Source organism: Protomyctophum parallelum, assembly GCF_964188405.1.
Source record: "Protomyctophum parallelum genome assembly, chromosome: 17".
NCBI classification, from domain to species: Eukaryota; Metazoa; Chordata; class Actinopteri; order Myctophiformes; family Myctophidae; genus Protomyctophum; species Protomyctophum parallelum.
The window spans coordinates 25,918,314-25,941,001 of record NC_139719.1 but is presented as its reverse complement, the minus strand read 5'-3'; the positions used below and the strand labels follow the sequence as shown (position 1 = coordinate 25,941,001).

At 42.5% G+C, this 22,688-nt stretch overlaps 1 protein-coding gene across 8 annotated transcripts in view; it reads right to left on the bottom strand.

The window, feature by feature from the left end:
- LOC310874999 (protein sidekick-2-like) overlaps positions 1 to 22,688 on the bottom strand; it is a 503,627-nt gene that overhangs the window by 82,637 nt on the left and 398,302 nt on the right. For all 8 annotated transcript variants that reach the window (XM_083787997.1, XM_083788001.1, XM_083787998.1 and 5 more), the window contains exons 14-19: positions 18,806 to 18,942; positions 15,614 to 15,761; positions 12,269 to 12,409; positions 9,547 to 9,728; positions 5,910 to 6,025; positions 1,122 to 1,317 (exon numbers count right to left, since the gene is read on the bottom strand). In XM_083787997.1, coding sequence (XP_083644123.1) covers positions 1,122 to 1,317; positions 5,910 to 6,025; positions 9,547 to 9,728; positions 12,269 to 12,409; positions 15,614 to 15,761; positions 18,806 to 18,942 — 920 coding nt within the window. The remainder of the gene's footprint in view (positions 1 to 1,121; positions 1,318 to 5,909; positions 6,026 to 9,546; positions 9,729 to 12,268; positions 12,410 to 15,613; positions 15,762 to 18,805; positions 18,943 to 22,688) is intronic.

The following is a 22,688-nucleotide window of genomic DNA, read 5'->3' as shown; positions in this document are numbered from 1 at the left end:
TTAAACATGAACAAACATTAACAGACAGTTGTAAATTATGAACTGTCGTCACTTTACTATAGGGACCTTAATAACATGTACTAAGGATTTATATATGTTTTAGGAATGTTTTACAAAGCATATGTTAAACATGAACAAACATTAACAGACAGTTGTAAATTATGAACTGTCGTCACTTTACTATAGGGACCTTAATAACATGTACTAAGGATTTTTATATGTTTTAGGAATGTTTTACAAAGCATATGTTAAACATGAACAAACATTAACAGACAGTTGTAAATGATGAACTGTCGTCACTTTCATCATCATCGGCGGTCACTCGTATCCGAGTATGACTGTCCTCCTACACTTAATAACATGTACTAAGGATTTATAGATATTTTAGGAATGTTTTACAAAGTATATGTTAAACATGAACAAACACATTTCCCAAATATACAAATAGCTTGTATATATTATATAACATCAGTTACAAATGATTTAATAATCATTTACAGATGTATTATACATGGCTTATTCATGAATAGTTTTACTACTTACTAATACTTTATAAATTATTTGTAAATTTGTTATAAAGGTTTTAGTAATCATTTACAAATGTAAACAAGCAGGTTGTTAATGATTTGTTAATAGTCTACAAACTGCTTATAAACGTTTATAAATGCTTTATCATGGGGTCATTACAAATGATTTAATAATCATTTACAGATGTATATAAATGGCTTATTAATGAATAGTTTACTACTTACTAATACCTTATAAATGATTTGTAAACATAGTTATAACGGTTTTAATAATCATTTACGAATGTCAACAAACAGGTTAATAATGATTTGTTAATAGTCTACAAACTGCTTATAAACGTTTATAAATGCTTTATAACGGGTCATTATTGTAAAGTGCTACCAAAAAAACATAACACAAATTTTATCTTCTGGGGTGCCTGGCACAAAACATTTCCAGATGGCGGGGCGTCCGCACTGCCTTTTAGGGGATCCTCCTTGGCATGCAAACGTGTGAGAACTACTGATTTAGAAGGGTAATTTTTGTCGAATGTTCCCTCAGGTGTGTTGACTGAGTATGTGTGTGTGGGGGGGGGGGGGTCTGTTTAAACTCACTGTCCTCGTGCGTGCGCAGGCCCCTGGCGGGGCTGCGGGGCCCGTCCCCCGGCGTGGTGAAGCACAGCACGGAGGTCTGATACTCGGTGAACTTCTTCAGCGCCGTCACGTAGCCCACGTGCACGCTGTCCTGGAAGTTGGGCCGCACAGTCACCACGCTCACGTCGTCCTCGTGGCCCGGCGCCCAGGCCAGCAGCTGAGAGACAGACAGACAGACAGACAGACAGACAGACAGACAGACAGACAGACAGACAGACAGACAGACAGACAGACAGACAGACAGACAGACAGACAAGTCATCAGACAAGTGAAATATGAGACCATAAATAATATTTCTCCTCTAATCACACTTTATAGTCTCTCTCCTCGTCGTGGTGAGAAGTCACTGCTGAGACATTTTGGGAAGTGGAAGGCTGTCACGCCTTCAGACTGACAGACTGTCACTCAATGGAGGGATAGAGGGGGGTGAGAGAGAGAGAGAGAGAGAGAGAGAGAGAGAGAGTGAGTTTGGGTTCCGCTGAAATCATCCCATAATGGCTGGTGAATGCAGACATAACAGCATGTTGCTGGCAGGTACAGTATAGTCTGTGTTAATTCGTCCCCAGAGAGCGGCTCTATCAGTTAGTTTGACTAACTTGACTACTATACATGCCAGAGAAACATATAGGACAATGGATGTACATTCAAGCACGCAACCACTGTGGTGGCATGGAATGGGGACCTTAAGAGTAACAGTTCCTATGATTCTTCCTGACACTTTTAAGATTTTCAAGTGGCCCCATGGACGGACGGACAAACAAATGGACGTACGGACAGACAGACAGACAGACAGACAGACAGACAGACAGACAGACAGACAGACGGATGCATGGATGGATACTTTCCTCACCTCATAACCCCTCTCTTTCAGTCTATCTCTCCTCTAGAGTTCCTTGTCTGCCCTAACATCCTCAGCATCTCTCTCTCTCTCTCTCTCTCTCTCTCTCTCTCTCATAGTTCCCTGTCAGCCCTAACCCCCGCTAGCATCTCTCCGGTCCAGTGCTCTTTCCCTGGGGAACAGCTCTGTATTTAACATTCACAGCCAGTATACAGTGTAGTGACCCTGGCTGCCAGTGCAGAGCTAGTGCCCCTCATTTATACTGTGTCGCTGCACCGAAAAACAGCAGATCTACAAGCTAACAACGGTGTCACGCTGCCATGGCACTGTGAGCTTGTAGATCTGCTACTGTCTGGTGCATCGCAAACGGCATAGAACTAAGTATAGCTCACCCTCTGAGGCGTGCAGAGATATTTCATACGCACAGGAGCGCACACACGAGTGCACGCACACACACACACACACTCGCGCACACACACACACACACACACACACACACACACACACACACACACACACACACACACACACACACACACACACACACCAACATCCAAACTCTCTCCCTCCCTCTCACCCCGAAACAAAACAGCTGCTGCATCAGTCATTCCAAACATGCTTTCCCCAAGAAGGAAAACGGCATCCCATTACGGCCCGGGGGTCTCTTAAGATCCCCCTGTGGACCGCTGTGTTCATTTCAATGAAGTACACGCCTGAGACAAGAGAGAGAGAGAGAGAGCCGGCGACATTCAAACGTCCATGACAAAATAATGAAGACATTCATCACAGCATGGTGGGAAAGATAATATACATATATTTATATGTGGTAGCTATGGTATAAGAGAATAAATATACATATTTATATGTAGTAGCTATGGTATAAGAGAATAAATATACATATTTATATGTGGTAGCTATGGTATAAGAGAATAAATATACATATTTATATGTAGTAGCTATGGTATAAGAGAATAAATATACATATTTATATGTGGTAGCTATGGTATAAGAGAATAAATATACATATTTATATGTGGTAGCTATGGTATAAGAGAATAAATATACATATTTATATGTAGTAGCTATGGTATAAGAGAATAAATATACATATTTATATGTAGTAGCTATGGTATAAGAGAATAAATATACATATTTATATGTGGTAGCTATGGTATAAGAGAATAAATATACATATTTATATGTGGTAGCTATGGTATAAGAGAATAAATATACATATTTATATGTGGTAGCTATGGTATAAGAGAATAAATATACATATTTATATGTAGTAGCTATGGTATAAGAGAATAAACATACATATTTATATGTGGTAGCTATGGTATAAGAGAATAAATATACATATTTATATGTAGTAGCTATGGTATAAGAGAATAAATATACATATTTATATGTAGTAGCTATGGTATAAGAGAATAAATATACATATTTATATGTGGTAGCTATGGTATAAGAGAATAAATATACATATTTATATGTAGTAGCTATGGTATAAGAGAATAAATATACATATTTATATGTGGTAGCTATGGTATAAGAGAATAAATATACATATTTATATGTAGTAGCTATGGTATAAGAGAATAAATATACATATTTATATGTAGTAGCTATGGTATAAGATAATAAATATACATATTTATATGTAGTAGCTATGGTATAAGAGAATAATTAAACATGTTTATTAAGGCTGTCAAAAATAACGCGTTAATGGCATTAATCAATTGCGTTAAAATATTTAACGCAATTAACGCATGTTAGTGTTCCCCCTAACATGCGCCCGTGCGCGCGGCTCAGGAACGTCCAGAGCATAACAAATCTGTCACTGTGTAGCACACAGTCATGATTGAACAACACCAGAGAGATAGCTTGTGTATTGTAGTTTGGTTGCAAAGTGGTTTGATTCTGTAACTCTGTTGCGTTACTTTGTCTGCCTAGCAAAGCCCCATTAGGCTACACTGCACACACACACACACACACACACACACACACACACACACACACACACACACACACACACACACACACACACACACACACACACACACTACTAGTGTTAGCTATCAGCGCGCTGCAAGAATCACTCAGGTCCGTCGCAACTTGTGGACATTTTGAAAATGCCATTAATGTTTGTCCGGCTGGTTTCGTTTTGTCCTACGCGATTACGTGAATCAGCATGGCTGCGCCTTTTTTGATTGATTGAAATATTTATTAACAGTTTGTAGAATTTACAGTACATTTTAAGCACAAACTCAATACAAAGACTGTCAACTGTGAGTGGACGACCCAATTAAGCATTACACTTGTTTACAACAGGGTCCACATTGTTCAATTCATCAAAACATTTAAAGACATACAGACATTTAGAGACATACAAAAGTGTGCAGTAGGCTATTACCAAAACAAACACATGGTACTTTTGTGTCGCACATGGAAAGCAACTGGAAACGACCATGGATATATTAAAGACAATTCTCCTGTGCTGCTGTGCACCGCGGAGATAATGCGCAACTCCAGGTACGAACCAAAACACTGACTGAAGCTGATTCACGACTAACTATCTCCAGACTAGTCCTGCAGTCCCGCAATGAAGGAGAGACAATCTCGCCTCTCACTACAGTCCACTACAATGCCATTCTAGCCTTAAAACCTACATTTATATGTTATTCAATAATTACTTTAGCGCAAAATATAGGCTTTTCTAAACCAAGCCCTGTTTCCAAAAATGCTTATGTGCCATTATTGTATTTTGTGAATTTCAATTAACTATAGTCTACAGTTTAACCCATTGCTTCTCAGCTATTTTAATTTCAAGGACCCCCAAATTAAATTGATAGAAAGTAGCCTAGGCCATTTTATTATGATTTTCATCTCTGGACTGGGACTCCAGTCTCCATTCATCCATCCATCCATCTTCAACCGCTTATCCCTAGTCGGGTCGCGGGGGCAACAGCTCCACCAGAGTGTTCCAGACTTCCCTCTCCAGAGCAACATTAGTGACTTCCTCCTGGTGGACCGCAGTCTACATGGCCAAAAGCCAGTGTTGATTTAACTCAAAGTGTAGGCTAGGCCTACAAATGCTCACATCACATCATGTCTATACTAAATGCATTAGAAAACAAAAATCATTCAAAAACAAATGTATATCCGCTTTCTGTCATTTATATTTCCATTTCCACAACAATAAACAGGAAAACATGGCATATTTTGGACATAGTTCGAATGGTGATTAATCATGATTAAATTAATTTTGAAGCTGTGATTAATCTGATTAAATTTTTTAATCATTTGACAGCCCTATTGTTTATATGTAGTAGCTATGGTATAAGAGAATAAACATGTTTATATGTAGTAGCTATGGTATAAGAGAATAAACATGTTTATATGTACTAGCTATGTGCGTTTTAACAGCGGGCGAGCATCGGCTGACACATCGCCCAATCGCCCGTCATCGCCCGAAAAGATGAATTATTTTTATATTTTCGGGCGACGTTGCCCCGCCCCCTTTTCGACCATCGCCTGTTCGCCTACTATGGCCAATAGTCGCCGGGTCCCATAGACAAAATAATGCACTTCCGGAAAATTCGTCTGGCTGTCGTACTGTAAGAGAATACATTTACATTTTTATGTACAGTAGTAGTTATGGTAAGAGAATAAAGGCAACGGCCCACAGACTGATAGTGAAGAGCTTTCACAAACAAACCAATAATAGACCACTTGTTGAGGAAATTCCGGATAATTCAAAAACATGAAAGAATTCAACATTTCCCTCCCCCAACAAATATATCTCCCATGGGTCTAACGCTTTGTAAAGGGCATAGATGTGCACTGTTGTTCTATTGGGAGGGGACTGGCGACAACGATGATGATGATGATGATGAAGATGACCTCACCTTGTATCCCTGGTTGATGCCGTTGATGAACTGTGGGTTGGGGGCGGACCAGGTGAAACGGATGGTCGTGGAGTTCACCGGCTCCGCCTGCACGTTGCCGGGGGCGATGGTCGGTACTGGGGAGGAGGAGGGAGGACGGGAAATTACAAATGACAATTTTCTATTTGCATATCTAGCATGTTGTCATGTTCTCCTCCAGAGCGACTTGCAATAAGTACATAGAAGTGCAGAGAGACGGTGTAATGCCTCAGTAAAACTAGGATCCCAGTTAAACCATGAAGCTAGTAGGTGTAATGCCTCAGTAAAACTATAGGATCCCAGGTAAACCATGACGCTAGTAGGTGTAATGCCTCAGTAAAACTAGGATCCCAGGTAAACCATGACACTAGTAGGTGTAATGCCTCAGTAAAACTAGGATCCCAGGTAAACCATGACACTAGTAGGTGTAATGCCTCAGTAAAACTATAGGATCCCAGGTAAACCATGAAGCTAGTAGGTGTAATGCCTCAGTAAAACTATAGGATCCCAGGTAAAGCATGAAGCTAGTAGGTGTAATGCCTCAGTAAAACTAGGATCCCAGGTAAAGCATGAAGCTAGTAGGTGTAATGCCTCAGTAAAACTAGGATCCCAGGTAAACCATGAAGCTAGTAGGTGTAATGCCTCAGTAAAACTAGGATCCCAGGTAAAGCATGACGCTAGTAGGTGTAATGCCTCAGTAAAACTAGGATCCCAGGTAAACCATGAAGCTAGTAGGTGTAATGCCTCAGTAAAACTAGGATCCCAGGTAAACCATGACACTAGTAGGTGTAATGCCTCAGTAAAACTAGGATCCCAGGTGGTAAACCATGACACTAGTAGGTGTAATGCCTCAGTAAAACTAGGATCCCAGGTAAACCATGACACTAGTAGGTGTAATGCCTCAGTAAAACTAGGATCCCAGGTAAACCATGACACTAGTAGGTGTAATGCCTCAGTAAAACTAGGATCCCAGGTAAACCATGACACTAGTAGGTGTAATGCCTCAGTAAAACTAGGATCCCAGGTAAACCATGACACTAGTAGGTGTAATGCCTCAGTAAAACTAGGATCCCAGGTAAACCATGAAGCTAGTAGGTGTAATGCCTCAGTAAAACTAGGATCCCAGGTAAAGCATGAAGCTAGTAGGTGTAATGCCTCAGTAAAACTAGGATCCCAGGTAAACCATGACACTAGTAGGTGTAATGCCTCAGTAAAACTAGGATCCCAGGTAAACCATGACGCTACAGTAGTAGCTGTTTCCTGGGGTACCTGCGACGTCGCATGCTGACTGCTGCGGACATGATTGATGATTTACGATTCGGTCCCTATCCGTAACTCGAACACCGCTGAGTGGGCTGAAGCAGACCTTGCAACATTCTGCACGGCAAATCGTTTAAGCTCAAGTCCAATCCAGATGGCGCACCTCACATTTTTGTAAAAATTCTATTTTTGCCATGGACATACAAAATTACTAGACAAACACATGAAGTGCTAGCCCAAAATGACCATTACAGCCAGGTCTCTAACTCTGAGAGTGCATAAATGGAACCAAATGGACCTGTGTTGGTTCCATTTCGTGCACTCTCAGAGTTATGGGGGCCCTTGATGGAAATAAACCCCCTGGTCTGCCCCCTCCTCTGTACATCTTGCGTTTGAGAACGTCAGTTCTGCAGTCCAGTGTGGGGTGTGGATTATTATCGGTACGTTATATAAAATGACACAGACCATCACATCAAATGTTTGCTGTTTGCTCTCATGTCGGATCGAGAGGCGAGAATCCGTTGGGAAACTGCCACGGCTTTTATGTTGGTCCCCCCACAGCCGAATCAATAGGAATGAACTCGAACAGCCATGGGAGGTTGCAGGGAGACCTTCCTACGCACGTTATTATTATTATGAGCTCCTTGTGTTGCACGGGGCAGTAATGGACACTGGAACGGAGGATCGATGCCGCGCGGCCGCTATGTGATGCCATCTGGGAGGAATATGCACAGTCAGTGTGCCACGTGGCAGGGAGACGGGCAGCGATCAATAGCAGAGCAGCTCTGTTTTTGTCCTTGCCAAAGGGGTCTTGTCTTGTGCCATCCCAATGTGGAAATATCCCAAATGTAGAAAAATACTCTGCTACGTAAGTATACAAGTTCTGTATTGAAATGTGATTTATACTTGAGTAAACATACAAAACTACTGGCATCAGAATACACATACAGTAAACAGTACAGACAAACAATGAAAGAGGGCTTAATTGGTTAATGCAGAATAATAATTAAGTAACTAAAGATATCAAATAATTTTGTGGTGCAAAAAAAAAGGTACAAAATGTACCTCTGAGATGTGGTGAAGTAGAATAGTATTGAAAAATGGACAGTATACTCAAGTAAAGTAAAGCATCTTTTTAATGCAAATTTTACAGTAGTACAGTACATTTAGGTCGTGCTTTATAGTGTTCCGGCGATGGGGCAGTATAAAGGTCTGTTCGTTGTCAGTTCTTAAGCAGTGGGACGAGAACTGGAGTGAGAGTGCTGCGTGCGTGGGGGCTTGGAGTTTGAGGGCATCCATCATGGCACATTTTAAACAACCGTGATAAAGCAGCGGTCTGCCCTGACAACCTGAAATGAATCAGATTGGAACTAAGACGGATGGTCTCTAATGTTCCAAGTTTCTCCCTCTCTCTGTCTCTCCCTCTCTCTCTATCTCACACTCTCTTTCACAGACTCTCGGTCTGTCTCTCTCAAACCAAAACTTCTTCAGTAAGGTTTTGTTCAATGTTATCCCAAACAAAATCACAGCGAGTGACATTTATGCATATCGCGGCTGTCGGCTGGAAGCTTGTAGGTCAAAAACTGTTTATTTAGGAAATTGAAGGGGAAAACAAAGTTCAACTCACCCATAGACGCAATGTAGTTATTATTTAATACTTTTCATTGGTCATCGTCAATATTTATGACACCCACATACACAATTAACGATTATTTTACCTGGCCACCATATTTCCGGAATGTCATTATTTTCAAAAATAATTAAAAAAAAAAAAATCTTAAAACAGTGATCAGAGTACCAAAAAAGCAGATCCAATTCATCGCCAAACCATGATAAATATATTGCTCATTTCATATTCAATACATATATATTTCATCCATTTATGAGTTGCCCTGACTGAACTATGGAGAATTGGAGATTTCAGCAGTGCTACGCGAGATGTAAGCGTGGTGGATGTGAAGATTTCAGCGGTGCTATGTGAGATGTAAAGGTGGTGGATGTGCGTTTGGAGACATTAGATTTCAGCGGTGCTATGTGAGATGTAAAGGTGGTGGATGTGCGTTTGGAGATGTTAGATTTCAGCGGTGCTATGTGAGATGTAAAGGTGGTGGATGTGCGTTTGGAGATATTAGATTTCAGCGGTGCTATGTGAGATGTAAGCGTGGTGGATGTGCTTTTGGAGATATTAGATTTCAGCGGTGCTATGTGAGATGTAAGCGTGGTGGATGTGCGTTTGGAGATATTAGATTTCAGCGGTGCTATGTGAGATGTAAAGGTGGTGGATGTGCGTTTGGAGATGTTAGATTTCAGCAGTGCTATGCGAGATGTAAGCGTGGTGGATGTGCGGTGTTCTCCTCACCTCCCTGCAGGGTCCACTCGGTGACCTTGTGGCTGAAGGCGCCCAGGCCGGCTCCGTTGTACGCCGCCACCTCGATCTCGTAGTTGGTCCAGATGATGAGCTCCTCCAGCAGCAGGTTGGTCACGTCCGGGTTGGACAGGTTCTTGCTCTGGTAGTCCACGGGAAGCCCCGTCAGACGGTACCTGCAGGCGAGGGATAATAATTAAGACATTTCAGTCGTGCTTCTCCTGGTCAAATTCACCTTTTCAGCTTCACCCAGCTAAGTGCTGCACCCACAGAGGAGCGTGAGCTGCTACTGTGTATACGTTTAAATGCCCTGCTCAGTGGTACCCCGACATATTGCAGTGGCCGGGAATATAACCTGGGATTCTCTACCCTTAATATGATCAATAGGGTGCTTTACCATTATCCAAATTAATTCCTTATTATATATATTTTTTTTAAATACATTTTGGAGAAAAAAATAGCTCATATGCAATGTGAAATGCCACCTAATTCTTAATCCTTTTCCTTGTCTTTATTATGGGCCATCTTGTGAAAGCTGCATGCTTTTATTGTGACGGGTCTCAGTTCTCACAGCCTGCATTTTTCCACTTGCTAAAAATAGCTGATCGACAAGCAGACAGACAGACAGACAGACAGACAGACAGACAGACAGACAGACAGACAGACAGACAGACAGATATAGTCCAATTCAGATAATGACCTGCAGTACCCCTGCCTCAAAGCAAGGGGGAGACAATGCACCAGCCAACAGCCTTAGTTCCTACAGCATTGACATGTTTGCAGCATTGTGATAGTGTTAAAATTGCCCTTGTTAAGTCAATTTATGCCCCGTCCATCACAATCCACGGTACATGATTTCAAGATGTGGCCTGTTAATCAACTGATAAATGTTAATCAACTGAATGCATTGGCTTTTGCATACAGAACTTTGTTTCAAACGTGTATATTTTATGTGTGAGTACTGAGTAATAAGGAATCCAAAAAAAGTACGCAATGCACACAGAAAAACATTTAAGGTACTGTACCAACTGGAACAGAAACTGGTTCTTCAGAGTGATGCCATAGATTATAGAAGAACCATTTGAATGCTAGTTTCCATCCGCAGTCCCAAAACAGAAAACAGGCAACGAATACAAAAAGATCATACATATAAACAGTAGTAGGGGGATGGCTCTTTGTGGAACTATATTTTTTTAAAGAACCATGTAACCCATTTTGACCTGAGATCAGATTAAAAAAATGTCTTCTACATCCTGACAGTTTTCTGAAAAAGCTATGTTTCTATGTCAGTCGTTCTTCGATTAAAAATAATAATAATACATTTTTCAATAGCTAAAGCATAACATAAGCTGGTTCCCGCCCAAAATGGGTTAAGAACCATAATTGTGTGACGAAGATGAAGCGATATACAAAAGAATAACAGTAAAAAAGGAATGTTGGAAAGTAAAATGCAAAGCATAATGATGCATCTTATTGACCGGCCAAAATGGAGCTGCATGGCCATCTATCTTTACTTCCTTCTACCACCTGGACAGTTTCCTTCGGCTTTCAGGACATGTAGTTCCAGACTCTGTATAGCATTCGGAGATTGTGGAATAGTTGTCTGGCTACGCAAGACTTATATAAAATAAAATAGAAACAAGCTCTGCTGTTTTCACTACTCTCGTGCGACTTTCTTGTATGATGTGAAGTAGGACATTGATTTGAAAGATTTTTCAAGTTTCTTTTTTGAAGTTGACATATGGAAGACGCAAGGTGTCCGCCCAACAGCGACGACGATATCTGTATGCTTATGATGAGACGTCTTGCAAAGACGTGTTATTATAGAAGCATTGGTGTTCTTGCCACATTCTTGCTATTTTCTTAATAGTTATTTTTATTTCTATCTTTTCTTCCCTTGCACCTCATGTGCAGCAGCTTGTTTCTTTGACTTCACACTCTGGGGGAGAGAAGCTGGCAGTACACCGGCAGTGTGACTGCCTGCAGCGATGCTGCTGGCTGTATTGTTGGCATGTGACAAATACAACATCTTACAACTCACTGCTGGGAAGTTACACGAACATTTACTCCTCAAGTAGTGTTTCCAATGTGTAGTACTATATACTTCTACTCCATTACATCTCAGAGGTTGTAACATCGCTACAATGTAAAGTGCATTATAAATAAAAATCCATTATTATCCATTAAATCCATTTTACTTATTGTACTTTAAGTATATTTTGATGCAAATACATTTGTACTTTTACCACTTAAGTAAATTGCAGTATTGATATACAGTACTTGTACTCAATACAATACAAGTATAACATGTGAGTACTTCTTCCACCATTGACAAATATACACCTTAGACTCTAGCTCCTCCATCTCAGCTGTCTCTTATAGAACGGCACACAGCTCACTGTGTTTGTTCACAGATCCATGGAACAGAGGGGTGTCTTACTGAGTCGTGTGTCACAGGTCAGGTCACCCTATCTCCCGTTTCTGTAGTGTGAGGCAAATTGATGCACTGTACAAGTCACTACACCCCCCCCTGGACATGGCACTAGTACATCCCGTACTCGCAATACAACCTGGTTGGTAGAGTCAGCAGGACACAACGGCAGTAACAACACAAAGCAATGTGTGTGTGTGTGTGTGTGTGTGTGTGTGTGTGTGTGTGTGTGTGTGTGGAGGAATCAATTGACATGAACAAAAAAACTATTCCAGGTGGTCTTACCGGACGCTATAGCCCCTGAGCACGCCGTTCTGGTGGCTCTCCGGCGGAGGCTGCCACTGGATCATGATGGACTGGTTGGTGCGACCGCTGGCGATGACGTTCTGAGGGGGCGCGCTGGGGGGCTCCTCTGGCAGAGACACACTGCCCCACACACACACACACACACACACACACACACACACACACACACACACACACACACACACACACACACACACACACACACACACACACACACACACACACACACACACACACACACACACACACACACACACCACACACACACACACACACACACACACACACACACACACACACACACACACCCACACACACACACACACACACACTTAAAACTCATTCAGTGCCACAGGTGGATACCAGTTTTGGTCCTCGTTGCCACCGAAGCCCATTATAAATAAAAGAAAGAAATTGTAATTCTATTGTGCATGTAATGTGCATATCATCACCTGAACACCAGATTAGACTTTTTCAAAAAGGCGTCCAAAGGCGCCAGTGGCAACGAGGGCGTGACGGCATGGCATTGAAGGAGTTTTAATATCTTTATTTGCATTCACATTTTACAAGAAATTCTTGAACACAAACAATAGTGGATGCGCAAACTTGAAAAACTCTACAAAAAGTGCTTCAGGATACAGATCACGATCAGATCAGAAAGCATCGCCTTCTCCATATATGGCGACTGCCAATTATTGCAGACACTGAACAGAATTTTGCCGATGCCTTAGCTCTCGGCTTGGGCATGCCTGCAATCTGCAGGCCCCTCACGACGCACGCACGCACGCACGCACGCACACACACACGCACATACTGTAATTAGTGTGGATAAGAGACAGATGTTAGACACATACGGGGGAATGACAATCTGAACATTTATTTGTCATCCGGCGTGACAAATGTCAAGCTGGATGACAAATGTCACGCTGACAAAATTTCACCCGGCACACAGACTCCTGTGTGTGTCACAGTGTGGTGTTTTAGAGTGTGTCGAGGACAAGGAGGAACACCTCGAAACTGTGATTCAACACAGCAGGTCTCTGATGAGGCCAGATGGGAAATGTTGAATTATTGTACCGGAGGCTTAAAATTATACATCGTATACAGCTAAAAAAAGAGACATCACAGGTGTAAATGTATGTATGACCCTTAAGGGTCCATTTGGTTCCATCAGTACACTAAACTAAACACTAAATTAACACTGTGATTTTACCGTTCACCGAGGTCTAGTTTTAGCTGCTATGCATATCTCTCTATCTATCTGTCTGTCTGATTGTCTCTCTCTCTTTGTCTGTGTCCAGGCATGTGCACGCATACAGTACATCAACGGGGCCTTCAGCCCCTGCCCTTTTAACCATCTGTAAAACAACTGCCCTCTCCAGACCATGAATGCAGCATTTACTATGGTGAAAGAAATGCAAATGCCCCTCCTCTCCTTTCTATGCCATACCCGAGAAAAGCTTTTTTCTGGAACTCTCCTGATCTTGAACGCAGCATTTTGTTTAGAAATCCATGTCACATCGCCGTATCTCAAGTAGCCAACGAGTGCGGGGTCACGCCCGGAAAATAGCCGATCTACGAGCTTATAGATCGGCTATTTTTTCCAAGGGATTTCAGCCTCTGTCTCTGTAAAACTCTCTGCACGTCCTGTTGTATTTTCGGTCTCTCTCCCATGTCCATAAAAAGGTTCTCAAAATCCCACTTTTTAAAATGCTATTATTTTCCAATATTGCTCCATTTCACCGCAGTCCGTCCTCGGGGACTAAAGCTAATACCGTGACTGGAAAAAAGCAGCAGACACCAAAATCAATCCAGACACATAAACTCCCTATTGTTATCTGCGCGCACGCACACACACGCGCACGCGCACACACACACACACACGCACACGCACACGCGCACACACACACACACACACAACCCAGAGTCAGGGATGGCCCCAAGATCGATGGTTGAGATTTTTGGTTTGAGAGGCGCCATAAAAGCGCTCTGTGCCGGGGCCCCCTGTACGCGTGGGTGAGAAGCCCCTTTGGCTGCCTCTATAACAAGTAGTCGTCCTTATCACACTGCAAACAATGCTTTTTAATTTGATTTACTAAAGCCAAATAAAATGTTTTACCACTTAAGGCCTATTTCAGATTTACTAACACCACCACTACTACTAACCAAAAATTTACTATTGGGAAATTAGTGACAAACTATTCACAATTAAAATTGTCTCACTATTACAGACTACTGTACTATTTAACGGATTACTCTAAGAGCAAACTAACTCGTTGGGTTACTACTTTAACCAAAAAGGTATACCCGTTATATAATGCTGTTACTTATAACGGCGTTAACCCCACCACTGTTGTGGACACAGTGAGCTGACACTGATGTAGAGTACCATCTGCCTGCTCTGTGCTGTCAGAGAGAGAATGGACGCTCCCTAGGAGCCTCCGCTCAGTGACATTTCAAGCTCAATTAGAGGAGAGTCTTATTGTGTTTTCCGAGGATAAAAACAGGCTTTATTTTATTATACCTCCCTGTTTTGGAGAGGAAATGGAAGAGTACAATCTGCCCATCTGCTTGGCACGCTAGCGGCTATATTCTGAAGAACTCTGGCAGCATTATATGTGTTAAAATCCCCCTGGAATATAAACAATGATCTAACGACAGCCAATTGGAAAGGAAAGCGACTCTGTTTTGTTTTTTAATGGCTTTGGTAAAGTGTGGACTGGATAAGCCTGGTGTTAATGTTAATACAGAGTGATGTCATAAGATGATAGCATAATTTATAATTAGGAACATTGGAGTCAGGTCAGCGGTTCCCAACCTGTGGGCTGTGGGTCCAACTGGAGGGCCGCGAGGATATTGCAATTGTGGGGCCATAGTCCTCCCACCTCCCCTGGGTCACGGTTTAAAACATAAACATCACCCCAGTGGTTTTATCGTGTGACTCTATGTCATTTATGATATTGAGTTACATTCTTAACTTTACTTTTTGTGGTAAAAGTGCTAAAAACTTTATTTTTTCCCTGCCTTGACATCTTTACCTGCTGCTATACTGTATACTGTATATATATGCCTGCTATATAGCCTATCTGCTGCTCAGTGTTCTCACACACATTTCTATTTCCATGTTGCATCTAATGTATATCTGACAATCTGTCTTCATGTTTGACCATTTTTGGAAACTGCAAACTGGTACAGAAAGCATAATTTCACCCACTCTTTTACACAGGTAACCTTGAGATGTGAAAATAAAGAAACTGAAACGAACACTCATGTGAGTGTGTGTGTGCGCATGCGTGCGTGCGTGTGTCTCTCTCTCTCTCTCACCGGTCAGTCTCCTTGCTGAACTGTCCCTTGCCCACGTCGTTGACGGCACACAGGCGGAACTGGTAGGAGCGGGCGGGAATCAAACCGCTGACCGTCACCGCCATGGAGTCTGGCTCTATGTTGGCCAACAGGATGGCCCAGGGTGCATCTGCAGTAAACACACACGCACACGCACACGCACACGCGCACACACACACACACACACACACACACACACACACACACACACACACACACACACACACACACACACACACACACACACACACACAAAACATTACTCTAATGTTGATATAGCCCTGAAATAGCCAATTTAGCTCAAGACCAAGAAGAGAAATGATGGGATGAGAAAATAATGTTTTCCCAAACTGTAAGCCCAGCATGTACAGTATGTGGAAGTGCACCTAACCAGACAGCTTCCACCTCTCGTCTGAGCACATGGGGATCTGCTACTTTTGATATTTTTTTAATTTGAACCCCTGAAAAGTAACAGTTTTGGACATTATGAGGTTTTCACCTGACAAGAGACGATTATTATTATATTATTTGAAAATCGTGAAAATTTTGAAAATGTGGCCCGAATCTCAAATATATATTCTTTCACAGCGAACTTTTTTACTCAAACATTTGTTTCTGGGAGGTCCCAGGAACTACATATTTTCAGATGGGGGTCCGCAGCCACTATATAATATAACAGATAATTCTGGGGGTTCTTGACATGAAAAAGGTTGAGCACCACTGACATAGAAACAGGTTTTTCAGAAAACTGTAGAAGGCATTTTTGTAGAATCTAGTGTCAGGTCTAAATGGGTTAAACATGCTGTGATGAGCATTCATGATGCCATCATTTTATAAATTACTGACATTCATAGTGTCTTTATGACATAAATGAATTGCTTAGAAGAATGAACTGAAACGTGTAGTGTGTTTGATCAGTCAATGTTTGTGTTGCTGTCTGCCGGTTAGAAAAGAAAGTTTTCGTTTCAAGTGAAGCATTTCATGCCATCTGGGAAGATTAAGACAAAGCCAGTCCAACTTGACATTCAACATGCTGGTCGCTTGTTCAAACAATCTCAAAGGTCACACTGCCAATTCTCTTCTCTCCAGCCCTTCAAATATACTTTCACATGTATTTGTATGAGCTCCTCCGGGGATGAAAAACAAAACAAAAACAAAACAACAGCAGCAGATACAAAAAACCTCAAAAGAACCTAAAAAATAACATGTTTTTTTTTAGTTAACTAGCTTTTGAATTCTAGTTTTCTCTCATTGCGGCAGTATTGATCCTGACAGCCATGGCTTGAGCCTCAGACAGACTCACAGCTTTTCCCTTTAATTCCAAACTCGACTGAGTATAAATAATGCATCCAGCAGACATAGACAGACACATGCATCGTATCTGGGTACTATCTGCAAACACGGCTTAGCAGCGCAAGGCACAGCCCAGAACACAAGGATTACAGCGAGCTGGCCACCCAAAGAAATAGTGCTTCTTCAAGAATCAAGACGGTATTATTATGTGTCACTGACTTATACACGTATATAGAAGCAGCAAAATGTAGCTGGGACTTGTTCTGCTAACGATTGCACAACATCCTAGATAGTATATTAACCCATTTTGTCCTGAGATCAGATTCTAAAAATGTCTTCTACAGTTTTCTGAAAAAGCTCCAGCAAGATTTTTCAAAAATAGCAGACCTAGAAGCTCGTAGCGCACCACTCGGTGGCGCGCTACTATGATCTGTATGGTAGAGAATGTTATTACAATATAACATATACCATTTTTCTCCCTGCTCTTCTATTTTAAACATTTAATATCGTGGTGATGTCTCACCTAGACACAGGATCTGCCACGAACTTTGACCCGATGGTCAAGATTAAATGTATCCCCTGAGCAAGCAGGCAGGCAGGCAGGCTCAATGGTAAAAATGTCAGCAGTTTACTTTAGTTGGGGAAATAATACAAAGGAAGCTACTTTAGGATACAAGGCATTTGCACACACACTGCACACAATAGTGCACAGTGCACAGTCATTTTCATGCCCATGTGTGTAAGTAGGACATGGATTGTGTGCCCATCTGTGCGTCCATGGTTATGTCTTAAATTGACATGTCTCATGGCTTATTGTTGTTGGCACATCACTATCCTGAGGGAACAGACAGCAATAATGTGTTTTCGACCATGCTAAACCTGGTCTAAATCTTCTCTGCGCAGGGGAGAGGAGAGAGAGAGAGAGAGAGAGAGAGAGAGAGAGAGCGCACAATTGTTTATTGTTTCGTAAGATAGTCCAATAGTCCCTCTAACACAGCTGTTTTCATATTTGTAATTCAAATATATATTTAATTGTACATGCGTTGTTTTGTTTGTTTTTCGCTCCACTTTTGCTTTGGCAATATCAACTTATGTTTTCTCATTCCAAAAAAGCTCAATTGAATTGAAGAGAGAGAGAGAGAGAGAGAGAGAGAGAGAGAGAGAGAGAGAGAGAGAGATGTTTACTTCATTGCCGAGTCAGAAAATGAGTACAAAAGGACCAATACACTTTGAAACATGTTCAAGGATGATCTCTCTCGTCTTTGAAAAAGTTTGTGAACCCAGTACTTTCTGGTTGTCTTCATCTGTTTCTGCGCAGCATAGCTCCTGGAAGCTGTGGCGCTAGCCTGGATCCAGCCCAAAGACCCCGCCCACTCTCTTAGTGGACTGTCAGGCTACCGTGACACAGTTTCAGGTCATTGATATCCAAGTTGGTTTATACTGTTTTTTCAAGGTTCAGGGTCCATTTGGAACCCCCCCAAGGAACCCTGGGGGTCCCTACATCCCTGCAAACATGGACTACATGTTTAGAACCACCGTTGCAATCAGTCATCACATATAATTAGCATTCTTGGTAGTTTTACAAATATTGAAAAGCGCTTCTGACTAACTCCATTGGTTCCTCAAATTGTTATTCAAACCATCTACAGTAACTCCAACTTCCCCGTCTGACTTTGTCATTCTAATCAATGACATCCATATTATTGGTCAAAAACCTGCTAGCTACACTTGAGCTGAATTTGGGTAAAGTGATGATAACACAATGTATAAAGTCACCATATACCAACTTTGATGAGGCAGTGTTGTGTTGTTATAACAACACGTTGGTGTCTGCCCCGACAGCAACGAAATATAGTCGCAATAAGGTGAGCGGTGACTTACTGTTCTCAGACACCTCCAGGATGTAACGGATCAGCGGGCTGTTGCCGTCGAACGGCTTGGCCCAGGTCAGGTTGATGGCTCTCTTCTCTGACACACTCAGCACCGCCATGGGGTTCTCTGGGGCGTGGGGAAGCTGTCTGCAATAGAGAGGGAGTCACAGTCACATTAACATGGGGTTCTCTGGGGCGTGGGGAAGCTGTCTGCAATGGAGAGGGAGTCACAGTCACATTAACATGGGGTTCTCTGGGGCATGGGGAAGCTGTCTGCAATGGAGAGGGAGTCACAGTCACATTAACATGGGGTTCTCTGTGGCCTTAAAATAAAGTAAGTCTCGGAGCTCTACAAACTGGTGTGCGGATGTTCTTCCTCTTCCTTGATGTTTGCCTTGATGCCTGACATCCAGCACCTGGCCTGAATATACTGTAGGCATTGAGATGTGCACACAATATTCTCTGTGCAATGGAGAGGGAGTCACAGTTACATTAAACATGTGGTTCTATGGGGCGTGGGGCAGCTGTCTGCAATGGAGTCACAGTATAAACAGCCAAACTCCATGACTCTGCTTTTATGTATAAAAAGGACAGTAAGTTTGTCCAATCTGTATGGTAGAGCATGTTGATACAATATAGAACTATATAAATTTAGCTCAAGGGTAAAAATGTCACCATACTTGCACAGGAAACCGGGTTCATAATTATTATCCGAGGTAGAAGAGGAAAGCTGCATGCAGATTTAAGTGATTAAGACCATAGATATTAAAACTAATATAGATGCCTCATTGGCCACTGCAGTTCATTGGAGCGACCTGTCTCCAACGGGAGGAGGAAGTCCAGCGGAATCTTGAAGGCACGCGCCTCTGATTGGCCTACCGAAAGTCCCCTTCCGTTCTTCCGTTTTGCTCCCGCTATGCTTCGCAAGGACTCTCTGGAAAGCTTGCCGATGCAATCACGCATCGCCATCGCCTCCCGTTGCCTTCCGTTGAGCTACAGACGCCCCACAGCCGGGAAAGAGGCGTCTACCTTTATATGTCTATGGTTAAGACTTTTTTCTTCCTTTTCTTCCTTCCGATTTTTAAAGAAACAAAGCCGCCAAAGCAAAGGAGGGACTAGGGAGGGCTGCAGAAGACGTAACTCAGCATTTTGTTTCTGTGAGCTGCATGTCACCTCACTGTGAAGCAAAGTGGAACCATTTCCCTGAAAAAAGGGAGACGGGGGGATGACAGCCGAGAGACATGACAGGAAGACGGTCGTCTTGTCAAGATGGACAGACAGGAAGTACAGGAAATAGAGACAAGTATCACCCCGACAGGGAAATGGATTGACAGCTGCTGCTGGTACAGTACGTGTGCGCGTACAGTATGTGCGCGTGTGTGCACTTGTATTGCTATACCTGAGGGCCAAATGTCCTCGCAAGTGTAGTAGAACTTGAGAGACCGCCAAAATGGTTGTTTCATAGTTTAGTTTATACTGTTTAATACAAACGCGCGTGTGCAGTGCGCGCACGTGTGTGTGTGTGTGTGTGTGTGTGTGCGTGCATGTCATTAATTCACTGGGCCATAAATTCAGATAAGCAGGTAGACAGACGGATCAATAGATGAACTGCATAGAGATGAACAGATAGACAGTAAACCCTCAGCCAATAGGGCAGGCCAGACAGACAGGCAGGCAGGCAGACAGGCAGGCAGGCAGGCAGGCAGACAGGCAGGCAGGCAGGCAGGCAGGCAGGCAGGCAGGCAGGCAGGCAGGCAGGCAGGCAGGCAGGCAGACAGGCAGGCAGGCAGGCAGGCAGGCAGGCAGGCAGGCAGGCAGGCAGTCAGACAGACAGGCAGACAGGCAGACAGGCAGGCAGGCAGGCAGGCAGGCAGGCAGACAGGCAGGCAGGCAGGCAGGCAGGCAGGCAGGCAGGCAGGCAGACAGGCAGGCAGGCAGGCAGGCAGGCAGGCAGGCAGGCAGGCAGGCAGGCAGGCAGGCAGGCAGGCAGGCAGGCAGGCAGCATTTTAAACTGAGTGTGTTTCCCTTCCACTTGGCTGGGATCATCTATCATTGTCAATTCCAGTGCGTTATCATGAGCTTGTAGATCGGCATTTTCTTGCTATTTTCTATGCTCCACACACGCACGAGCACGTGCACGCGAGGAGGGTGATAGGGGAGTCAGCGCCGCGGGGGGTAGCACTGTGAGGGAGAGGTGAGAAGCCATGCGCCTTTTCATGCGAAAAGCCACCGGGAGAGAGAGGTGTCGATGAAAAACACAGCTGGAAGCGGACGAGTGAGGCAGGTGTATGAGAGGTGATGGGTTACGCTACGGTACAGAGGGAATGAAGTGTGTGTGTGGGTCACACAGCGTGTGTGCGTGTGTGTGTGTGTGTGTATCGTCGCTGTATCACCATTTTCCATCTTTTGATTTCAGTTTTCTTTATTTTATTTAATGCCCTGTTCCAGTGGTTCCCAAGCCTTTTTGTCTCAGGTCAACCCTGAAATAACTTTTTCATCCACAGCACTTCCAAATAATTGTGTTACTTTAGTTTATAGCATCTTTGATCTTACATTTATGCACTACGTAAATATATGTCTTATCTTTCTCCCTTATATTATACAGTACTAGAAGGGTGCCTGTTGGGCACTGGCCTACTTGGAACGATGCAAGTTGGAAATGCTTCCCCCACCCAGTTATTATGTACGTGGCATGCCCAAATATGGAGTCTATGCAGATGTCAGAACAGGCCAGCTCCATATATGGAGCCTGGGCAGGGGCTGGATAACGGTGGGTCCGACGGACTCGACACTGGGCACTGCACTCCCTGTGGTGTAGAACGCATGTGTCGAATTTGAAGTCAGTGTGGCGAACGGTTCTCGAGTTACGTGGATTACAGTTTACAGACATACAGAGACGCATTTACAGATAGATAATGTTACGAGGTGAACGTCAGAGATTAGGACAGAATCTAAATTACGTTATTTAAAGGGATATTTCACTTTCAAAAAAAGTTTTGGTTGCTCGATTCAGTATGCAACTTCAAACTACATTACCGATTGGTATTATTTAAGTGGAGAAATAATGGACCAAAGTTAAGTTTCCGAACTTTTGTTGCTGAGTTTATATTAAATATGATATTCATTTTAGCTGACCTGTCCCCTTCCTATACAAACCCCATTGTAACTTCAAACTCCATTTTAACCATGTTGGATTCATCAAAAACACCCGTCCTTGGTTCTCTGATGACTGATATTGTTCTCCTGATACGTGAGGGGGCTGTGATTTTTAATTACTTTTTGGCATTTATTTCTTTATTTGTAAAATGAAAAGAATTTGAATATATTACAAAAAAATGAACAAAAAAATAGTAATTTAAAAATCACGGGCCCCTCATGTATCAGGATGACAATATCAGTCGTCAGAACCAAGGACAGCTGTTTTCAATGAATCTATCATGCATGGTTACAATGGAGTTTGAAGTTACAATAGGAATAGGTTTGTATAGGAAGGGGGCAGGGCAGCTAAAATGAAATTTAAATATCTAAATACTGAATCAAGCAACTTATAAAACTGTCTGAGGTGTTCACATAAGCCTGAGTAGATGATGAAATTACCAAAAGTTTTGTTTTAAAGTGAAATATCCCTTTTATTTAACTTTGTTTAAGCAATTGAACCCTGCCGCATTCTGGGTGCAACATTCACCAAAAATAGCCGATCTACAAGCTCACAACACGTAGAACGGCTATTTTTTGGTGAGGAGATTTGATTTAGATTTAAAAAAATAATGCAAAAAGTACAGTTAAAGTATCAAACTGAAGTGATTAATTCTAAATATTATAAAGTGTTGACTTGCGTCACGGCACCCTGCACTTTGAGAATCCCTGCCCTATTTTATACTTTGTGCCACACA